Genomic DNA, 10,567 nt, shown 5'->3' on the forward strand with positions numbered 1-10,567 from the left:
CCGAGGCCCTGACTTCCGGAAGGTGGACGGAACCTGCGAATGGGGGCGGGCCCGCGTCTCTAGCGCAGAGCCATTTCCGAGCGCGGCGCCTGCTTAGTGAAAGCAGGTACTGGCGAGTCTACCCGGGCGGTTGCATCTTGCAGTAGCCCTGCTGGTCTTGGCCCCGTGTGTCGTGGGGGTCCCCGGCCCGCGGCTGTAGGGCCAGGGCTGCGGTGGCGGGGCCTAGGGGCAGGAAGCCACTGCCCGGCCTGGCAGTGTGAACGTGCAAGTCGATCTGCTAACCCAGGAAGCCCCTGGCACGGTCTATATCGGCGGTCCCTCTCCAGCCTGGGTTTTATTTTTTAGTGACAGATTCTCGCTCTGTCGCCCAGGTTGGAGTGCAGTGGTGTGATCACGGCTCACTGCAGCCTCGAGCTCCCGGGCTGAAGCGATCCTCCCGCCTCAGCCTCCTGATTAACTGGGACCACAGGCGCGCAGGGCTAATTTTTAATTTTTTTTGTAATATTTTTTGGTAGAGATGGGGGTCTCGCCATGTTGGCCAGGCTGGTCTCTAACTCCTGGCCTCAAGCTGTCCTCCCGCCCCTGCCTCCTAAAGTGCTGGGATGACAGGCATGAGCCACCACACCTTGCCCCTCCTTTTGAATGGACCTCCTTGCATTTCTGTTTCAACGTCCGGTGCTTCATATCAGTACATAATCCGTTTGATAAACTCTTTTTTTTTCTTTTTTCTTTTTAACCTAAATCAAACCTGCCATTGAAGAGCCCCGCAATGGAAGATACGCCGTTGGTGATATCGAAACAGAAGACGGAGATAGTGTGTGGAGTCCCCACCCAGGTGGTGTGCACAGCCTTCAGCAGTCACATCCTGGTGGTGGTGACCCAGTTCGGGAAGATGGGTACCCTGGTCTCCCTGGAGCCCAGCAGCGTGGCCAACGACATCAGCAAGCCTGTGCTCACCACAAAAGTCCTTTTGGGGCAGGATGAGGTAAAGTGGATTGGCCGGGAACCGTGGCTCACGCGTGTAACCCTAGCACTTTCAGAGGCCTTGGTGGGTGGATCGCTTTAGGCCAGGAGTTTGAGACCAGCCTGGGCAACACAACAATGCACACAGAAGTCTACAAAAAAACAAGTGCCTATAAAAAATGAGAGAGAGAGGTCGGGCGCAGTGACTCAATCCGAGCACTTTGGGAGTCTGAGGTGGGCGGATCACTGGAGATCAGGAGTTCTAAACCAACCTGGCCAACATGATGAAATCTCATTTCTACTAAAAATTAGCTGGGTGTGGTGGCGCATGCCTGTAATCTCAGCTACTTGGGAGGCTAAGGCTCAAGAATCGCTTGAACCCAAGAGGCAGAGGTTGCAGTGAGCCAAGATCATGCCACTGCATCCCAGCCTGGGAAACAGATTAAGACTCTGTCTCAAAAAAAAAAGAAAAAGAAAAGAAAAAAATTAGTTGGGCATAGTGGTGAGTGCCTGTGGTCCCAGCTACTTGGGAGGCTGAGGAGGGAGAATCGCTTGAGCCGTGGTTGGGGCTGTAGTGAGCCATGATTGTGCCACTGCACTCCAGCCTGGATGACAGAGCAAGAGTCTGTCTCTGAAAATAATAATAATACTAGGCCAGGCATAATGGCTCAAGCCTATAATCCCAGCAGTTTGGGAGGCCGAGACAGGTGGATCATGAGGTCAAGAGATCAAGACCATCCTGGTCAACATGGTGAAACCCTGTCTCTACTAAAAATACAAAAATTAGCTGGGCATGGTGGCGCCCACCTATAGTCCCAGCTACTCAGGAGGCTGAGGCAGGAGAATTGCTTGAACCCAGGAGGCGGAGGTTGCAGTGAGCCGAGATCATGCCATTGCACTCCAGCCTGGGTAACAAGAGCGAAACTCCATCTCAAAATAATAATAATAATAATAATAATAATAATATTAAAGTAGTCAGGAAGGGACCCCCAGGGAGGAGGAAAAAGCCCTTCATTGGCTGCAATTTGTTGTTAAGGATATGGGGCATCTGACGGACAAATCCCTGTATAGCAACAGCATTTTCCAGGCACTCGTGGGTCTCAAGGCGCCCTGCTTGCCCTCGGTGGATGCTTTGTTCAGCCCGCAGGCATTTTATCCAGCAGACAAGCAGAGGTACCAATTTTGTCATTCAGGCCACCTCCCTGCCATGATTCATTATGTGAGCAGGTGGCTGGCTGTGCCCTGCTCTGCTCTGCAAAGATCACATGTGAGATTCGGCAGCACTTGCCTCCACAGGCTTGTCTTTCCCAGGTTCTTTTAGATGAGAGTCAGCCAGAAGAGATGGGGCTGCAAAGGTGCTGAGAGAATGAACAGAATGATGTGTCTTTAGCAGTGTGTTCCTGACTGGAGTGTTCTGAGTGCTGCTTGAACTCTGAGTCACTGTGGCATGGACTTAACATGGTGGTGGTTAGAAGTGGTGGTTAATGGTGGAATGGGAGGCCCATCTGGGTTCCTAAGGGATACTTTATGAAAGCATTGAGGAAAAGACCAGGTTTCTTGCAGTTAATGGTTTCTTCTTCCTTCTTTCACAGCCTCTCATCCATGTCTTTGCAAAGAACCTGGTAGCATTTGTGTCTCAAGAAGCTGGAAACAAAGCAGTCCTCCTCGCTGTGGCCATGAAGGACAAAAGCATGGAGGGGGTGAAGGCACTGAGGGAGGTGATCCGGGTGTGCCAGGTGTGGTGACCCGGAGGCAGCAGCCCCTCACTGCTCAGCAGGACACATGAGGACCCAGACACCCACTCAGGGACTCAAGTCTTGCGTCCCTCCCCGGTGGAGGGAGGAACTTTGTCTGGCACTAGCCCTTGGAGCCAGGAAAAATATTTGCATCTCAGGCAGACTCTTACTCTGGTTACTAAGATTATCTGTGCATGGGGGGAGAGGTGGAGCGTGGAGCGTGTCCCGAGGGAGTTGTGAATGGATCTCACTGGGACCTGAGTCATTGCTTGTGTTTGAGAATTGGAAGAATGAGTCAGCAGGCCTGGCTCATGGCTCCTCGTGTGCAGGATCAATTTTAGGAGAAAATTTCTTTTTTATTAAAAGCATATGTGTATCCCAAAATACTTCACCGTCCTCCTTAACAATGGCGAGACCCCTCAGTGGCACAGCATGAATTCAGTTTCACGTTCTTCATGGGGAAGGAAAACTTGTTGGGTGAAAACACAGAGGGATGTCATTCCCATCCACTGCCTGGATCTCAGGCGTGGGCCTGTGCATGCTGTCACCCTGCTCCTCCTCCTTTGACTTCTCTGAGCCTGCTGGGAAGCTAGTGGCTTTCTGTGTGTGCCCATTACTGTGCGGCAGCTGGGGACAGATGCTGGCCTCTGAATCCTGAATGGCAAGGGTGGACGGACGCTTCTGTCAAATGAGGCTCGTGTGCAGAGATCAGGAGGGAGGAGTGAAGCAGGGCAGGGCAGGGCACTGGGGTGGGTCACCAGGTGTAGGCAGCTGGGGTGTGGATGAACATGACCTCCCTGTGGGGGAGGTAGGGGTCCTGCTATGCTGAGGCCACAGGACTTAGTCTTTCGGGGAGCAGTGTTCACAAGGGTTGGCAGAGCCAAGGGCCAGGAATTGGCTTCAGGATGGCATTTACACCTCTGACAAGTGGCAGCCTGGGCTCTCCCTCTAGCTGCTTCGAGGGAAGCTTCACCGATCATGCCCAAGTTGGAATTTCTGAAGCTGGAAGTCGAAGCTTTGGACCACTGGACTGGCAGTCTTGTAAGAAACAGGCAACTGGAGAGTTGGGGTGGGTGACAGGATCCAGAAGCAGAAACCAGGCAAGGCTCCAGAGCGGAGTGAGCACCCTGCGTGGCCTTCCAGGGAATCGGGGGTTTACTGTCTTAGCTACCTGTGAAGAAACACCTTAGGGGCATAGGGTGTTTGTGGAATTAGAAAGGAATATTTTCTTTCTGTTTTTTTTTCAATAGAGGCTGTTCTCACTGTTGCCCAGGCTGGTTTCAGAACTCTTGGCCTCAAGTGATCCTGTTGCCTCAGACTCCAAAAGTGCTGGGATCACAGGCATGTGCCCTATTTTTTTCCTTTTTTTTTTCTTTTTTAATTATTATGCCTATTATCCCATTCTAAACCCCTGCTTCTTCTTCTTTTTTTTTTTTTTTTTCTTTTTTTGAGACAAAGTCTCTTTCTGTTGCCCAGGCTGGAGTGCAGTGGTGCAATCTCGGCTCACTGCAACTTCCGCCTCCCAGGTTCAAGTAAGTCTAAGCTTCCCAAGTGGCTGGGATTACAGGCGTGCGCCACCACCTTTGGCTAACTTTTTGTATTTTTTAGAAGAGAGGGGGTTTTACCATGTTGGTCAGGCTGGTCTTGAACTCCTGACCTCAAATGATCTGCCCGCCACGGCCTCCCAAAGTGCTGGGATTACAGGTGTGAGCCACTGTGCCCAGCTTAACTCCTGCTCATTTCTAATAGTGTCTGAAGTCCTGTGATTTTCTTTTTTTTCTTCTTTTTTTTTTTTTTTTGAGATAGGGTCTCATTCTGTCAACCTGACTGGAGCACAGTGGAGCAATCTCAGCTCACTGCAGCCTTGACTTCCAGGTTCAAGTGATCCTCCCACGCTCAGCCGAGCAACCTGAGCAGCTGGGACTATAGGTGCATGCCTCATTCCTGAAGTGCCTAATTTTTCTATTTTTACTAGAGATGAGGGTCTTGCTATGTTGCCCAGGCTGGTCTCAAACTCCTAGACTCAAGTGATCCTCCCACCTCAGCTTCCCAAAGTGCTGGGATTACAGGCATGAGCCATGACACCTGGCCAATTTTCTCGATATTAGAAACCCTCCAGGACAGGTCATGGGAAGGACCGTTTCAGACTGCTGGTCTGATTTAAAAGGAGTTTGGAAGGTGAGTTTGCTAAAGATGGGACAGAAGGAAATTGACTCTTCAGGGGCTCACTTCCTCAGCAAGGACCTGCAGAGTGCCCAGTGCCATGTTGCCTGCTGGGTCACCCACAGCCGTGGTCCCTGCCCCTGTGGGTTCACAGTCCGGTTGGCTATCAGACAACCTTAGCATGAGAAGAAGAGAGCAGCAGAGTCCCATGTGAGGATCCTGGCAGACTTCCTGGAGGAGGTGCTGCCCCCATCGTCTACATGCAGCAGGGACACGGGATACTGAGGCAAACCCAGCCCCGGCAGATAGGACTCTAGGGCAGGCATGCATCAAGGTCTGCCAGCCCCTCATGAAATCCTACGTTGAATCCCACTTGGTGTCTGTCTCCTGGGGGGCCTGAACCCACAATTTTAAGGGCCATAAAAGAGTGGATGGAAGGAAAAAGGAAGGGCCATCTGCACATGAGTAAGGCCCCAGCGGGTAGCAGGTGTATCAGGACAGCAGGGACTCAGGATCACTGCCAAAGTAAGGGAACCTGGGGTGGGGGTGAGGGGGGTGGGTCCCAGCTCACCGAGGGCTCAGCCTTGAACCAGAGGCCAGGGCATGGTGTCAGCAGATAATAGAGTGGGTGACCGGGCAGAAGCCTTGCCGTTTGGTATTAGCCTGTAATTACTCACACTTGTCTAAAAGTCAGATGTTTTTGCTGGGTGTGGTGGCTCATGCCCCAAATCTCAGCTACTTGGAAGGCTGAGACAGGGAGGACAGCTTGAGCTTGGGAGTTTGAGCCCAGCCTGGGCAATGAAGCAAGACCCCATCTAAATACATACTTGCCTCTCTCTACAAATAAAAACCCGACAGTTTTGTTGAAGAGCCGCAGCTTCACTCATTTAACCAGTGGGGACACGGCATAGACGGCGCTCCGATATGAGTCCGGTTGTGGCTCTGCAGCTTGCACCTCCTGACCTGTCCCTTAGCGGTAATGGTGGACTGCTAGCTGTGGGATCGCCCTTCCCACCAGGGCCATCCATTCAGGGTTCACCCTGTGAGTGGCCCCCTGCATTTTCCATACACGGAAATATGGAGAGGCCGCACCCCAAGGTGGAGAAGCCGGAATTGCCCCTGCAGGGTACCCTGAAGCCCCTGTACCCCAGTCACAGGCCCCATGGTTCTCCTTCATGGTTTCCTTTTTTATTTTTGAAATAGAGTCTCACTCTGTCGCCCAGGCTGGAGTTCAGTGGCTCAATCTCAGCTCACTGCAACCTCTGCTTCCCTGGTTCAAGCAATTCTCCTGCCTCAGCCTCTCAAGTAGCTGAGATTACAGGCACACATCCCGACACATGGGTTTTAGTGGAGACGGGGTTTCACCACGTTGTTCAGGCTGGTCTCGAACTCCTGACCTCAGGTGATCTGCCCACCTCAGCCTCCCAAAGGGCTGGGATCACAGACGTGAGCCACTGCACTGGCAATGGCTTCCTTTTCTTTCATGCCACAACTGCACCAGGAAAATCGTTCTCACCAAAGCCGAGGTCAACTTTGCCTCCATGAGTGCCCAGTCTGATGCGGCACTCTGTTTTCTGGAGAGCATTGGCTCCTGAGAGCCAGGCCCGGGAGGCCTGTCCCATGTAATTGAGTCCTTGTGACCACCCTTCAAAGGTAATCTGTGGAGGACAGGTGTGGTGGCTCACACCTATAATCCCAGAACTTTGGGAGGCTGAGGCAGTCGGATTACCTGAGGTCAGGAGTTTGAGATCAGCCTGGCCAACATGGAGAAACCCCATCTCTACTAAAAATACAAAAAGTTAGCCAGGCGTTGAGGCAGGTGCCTGTAATCCCAGTACTTTGGAAGTCCAAGGCAGGCAGATTGCTTGAGCCCAGCAGCTCAAGACCAACCTGGGCAACATGGGGAAACCCCATCTCTATATTTTAAAAAGTATATAAAGACAAAAATGAATTTCATAAAAAATAATAAAGTAGGCTGTGGAGAAACTAAGGCTCTGGAGGGGTGGGCACATTGCCTGGAGGCTCCTGGGATGTCCACACGGCTCTGCCCCATGTCCTGTGCAGGGTCCCGAAGCCACCCGCCTTGAAGGCAGTGCTGAAACTGGCATGTGATTGAGAGTGGGCTCCCAGCACCCTCCTGAGATCCTTCACAGCTGCCTGGCAGCCATTAGCAACACAGACCGAGGCTAAGCGCTTCCGCCATCCCGCCAACTTCTCTGCTGTAAATCAGATGGCAGCAACTGTGGAAGGGCCCTGGCCCTCTGCTTTCTGGGGCCAGCTCCCAGCCTCATAACTCAGGAGCCACCCCTGCTCCAGTGAGGAGCTCTGTGGAGCCGGCCGTGATCACAAGCAGGGCCATCTGCTGTGGGGCTTGCTGTTCCTTTAGGAGTACAAGCTGCCTGTGGCACTTACCCGCAATCCAGCTGTAATCACAGCTCCCAAAAACTCACGGCCGGCTGTAAGTAATGAACACGGCCTGTGGCAGCCACTGCAGCCGAGACAGCGGACAGTGTTCACTCTTGAAAGCAATGCCCTTGCGCCAGCATGGTGCAACTTCCAGCACTGTTTTCTGCTCGGCTGCAAGGGAACCTCCCCAAGTCTCCCCCCCACCTCCTTTTCCGAAGTGGATGTGGTGACCTTGGAGGCCAAAAAGAGCCAGTGAGAGGACTGTTCTTGGCTCTTGTTTCACGTAGCTTCTCCAGGGTGTTGACGAGCCCTGGCCCATGTGGACTGATGATGACAAATGACCCGTGAAGGGGGACAGCAGCACTCAGGGACCAGCGGAGTGAACTGGCCTCAGTTATCTTGTTGAGCATCTGGGGATGCAATTGGAACAGGAGCCCTGGGTAAGTGACTGGAATGCGGGCCTGACTGAAGGGAATGAAACCAGAGAGACCGGAATGGTGGGGAAAAGAACTGCACAGGGTCACTCTGCCACTTTGGTTTTCTACTTTGGCATCACAGTGAGAAAATCCACCAACCCTGCCTTGGGTGTGGTGAAGGGTGACTGGAGCAGCGAGGATGTGTAGATTCCATAACAATTGTGAGAAGACTGAAGGCGCTGGAGCTCTGGGGATTCAGTCGATTTCAGAAATAAGGCCAAGCACATGGCTCACGGCTGTTACCCAACACTTTGGGAGGCTGAGGTGGGAGGACGGCATGAGCCAGAGAGGCAGAGGTTGCAGTGAACTCAGATCACGTTGTTAATAGCTGTGGCCAGGCAGCTGTGAAGGACCTTGGGAGAGTGCTAGGAGCCCACTCTCAAGTACACACTAGTTTCAGCACCGCCTTCAAGGCAGATGGCCTGGGACCCTGCATATGACATGGAGCAGAGCCACGTGAACACCCCAGCCTGGGCAACAAAGCGAGACCCTGTCTCCAAAAGAGAAAGCAAATAAGAAAGAAGCACACATTTAGGGATGTTTTGATGAAGACTCTGCTCTCATGGGCCCCAGAACACCCCAAGGTAGGCAGCATGAAGCCACCAGCCCCGGGACCTGCAGACGTGAAGCTGGGCTCTGTGTTGCTGGCTGGGGAGGTGGCTACCAGCCAAACCCATGCCAGCTGAGGAGGGCAGAGGTCAGCTGCCCCTGGCTGGGCACGATTTGTGACACAGGAGGGAGAGGGCACTGAAGGAAGCCTGGGGTCTGGAAGGAAAGGCGGGGGAGGGAGGGAGGGGTATCCAAGGAAAGGGAAGCCAGCAGCGCTGTTTCTAAGCAGAATTCTATGGAACTCGCAGCCAGGACTCACCTGCTCTGCCCGTCCAACTTCACCCTGACCACCCAGGAGGGGAAGCATCATGGAGGCTACTTTGCAGGTGGGAAGATCGAGGCCCAGGGCCATGCCGCAATGACCCCCCGCCACCCAAGGTTCAGCCCAAGAAGGTGGAACAAACCCCAATCCCAGCCCCATACCCCACTAGCCAGGGGCCTGCAGCTCCTGACTCAGCTTCCCCATCAAACAGGGGTTCATCCTGCCCCACCAGGTGGGAGACCCGAGCTGCCAGGCCCACGGGAGCTCATGCATGCATCTCATGTTCCAGTCCCCCCGGTAGCAGGCGTGCATGGGGAGGGGCAGAGCTTGACGGTGATCTGTGTCCCGATACCCTCAGGCTCCCGGATGGGGATTTTCAGGGGTGAGGTAGCCAAAGAAGGGAGTGGAGAGGCAGGGCCTTCATCATGTGTGAAGGGGCATCAGGACCCCAGCCCATGTGTGGTCCCACTTCTGAAATCCACCGGACAGGGAAATTGGTCCAGGCTCTCACACCTGCTGGGACAACGGGAGGCAGGGGCGGCACGTGGACAGACGTGGGTCCCAGAATCCGGGCAGAAAGGAAGGTGGAGGGTGTGGTCCATGCCAGCTGCACCCAGGCAGGTAGAGCCAGCTGGGTGGGGTGGGGGTGGGGCCGGGAGGAGTACCTGGGTCTGGGGAGAGGCCAGAGCTCAGGAGCAATCGTCTCGCAGGGACCCAGGCTGCCCTGCTGCTGTGAGGAGGGGGCAGTGGAGGCCGGGAGGCCAGGGACCTTGCTTCAGGGCCATAACCCCAGAGACCTGCAGCCAACCTGCCTGACAGGCTGAGCACCACCGAAGGTAAGCTGGGTGGGTGTGGAAGTGCAAGAGTGTGGGTGTGTACATGGGGTGTGGGGTCCAGGCTGAGCCCCTGCACTTCAATGGGGTGGGGGGGCTCCTGAAAAAAACCCCATACCTTGAAATTTTGAGAATCACAGTCTCCCTACCCCTGAGCCCCACCTCTGCCCCAGAGGCTTGCCCCAGGATGGCACCTGGCCACCAAATGGGGTCTCAGATCAACCTGGCAAGTCCAGGCCAGAGCAGCATCCCCAACCCTGACTCCAGATGAAAGGGTGCCCCCAACTGTCTACACCCAGCACTGGCAGCTCCCCTAGGCAAAGGCAAGTACAGGCAGGCCCTGGTGACTCTCTGGGGAAGGGGCAACAGGGACAGGAACAGGGAGGTGGGGGCTGGGCCTGGGAGGACAGGGCGGGAGACCTACTGCAGGAAGAAAGCAGAGTCCTCAGGATGGGGTCCTCAGGGTCTGGGGCTGACGGGCTCAGGCAGGCGAAATTGCTTGAGGGTCAGAAGCTGAGGCAGGGGCCCTCCACACTGCACCTGGCTGCCAGATCACCAGGCCAGCTGAGACAGTGGAGCTGAGTCCCAGGGCCTGGCCAGGCTGGCTCTCCCATGCAGCAGCCTGCATCCCTAGAAGAGCAGATGACAGGAGACCAACCTGAGGCCCCAGCCCAGCTGCCCTGACCTGCCGCACAGCTTTTGCTAGTGGAGACAGGCACAGGCTGGCACAGGCTCTGCCTGAGGTCACAGACACCGTGCATAGCCAGAGCCGGCCCCAGCTCTTGGTGTTGCCCAGGGCCTGCTCTCAGCTGTAGGGGCCGTTCCCCAGCCCTAGTGAGAAGGGGTATGTGGACCCCAGGAGGCCACACTGCCTGCCCACCCCACTCGGTTCTCCGGAGGGCATGCTTGTGGACAGGAGCCAGGGGAATCCCAAAACCAAAGGAGGAGGCAGACATGGCACCCAGGTCCCTGGCATGGCGGGTGGCTGGGCTGGACTCCTCCAGGCCTTCCATGATCATGCTGGAGGGAAGAGAGGCCTCTCTTTGTGACTCCATGTCCTGAGCACCAGGGCCTGGCCGACAGGGAGACCTGTCCCTGTCACCCCCTGCTCTCACCCCA

The 10,567-nt window shown here is 54.8% G+C and overlaps 1 protein-coding gene across 1 annotated transcript; it reads left to right on the plus strand.

Moving 5' to 3' along the window:
* Positions 1–37: 37 nt before the first annotated feature.
* Positions 38–3,083, plus strand: PSMG3 (proteasome assembly chaperone 3). The gene is made up of 3 exons (XM_002744440.7): positions 38–106; positions 761–985; positions 2,556–3,083. The coding sequence occupies exons 2-3, from the start codon at positions 770–772 to the stop codon at positions 2,706–2,708; spliced, it is 369 nt and encodes a 122-aa protein (XP_002744486.1). The 5' UTR covers positions 38–106; positions 761–769; the 3' UTR covers positions 2,709–3,083.
* The last annotated feature ends 7,484 nt before the right edge of the window (positions 3,084–10,567 follow it).

This window comes from Callithrix jacchus, chromosome 2 (assembly GCF_049354715.1).
Source record: "Callithrix jacchus isolate 240 chromosome 2, calJac240_pri, whole genome shotgun sequence".
Lineage (NCBI taxonomy): Eukaryota > Metazoa > Chordata > Mammalia > Primates > Cebidae > Callithrix > Callithrix jacchus.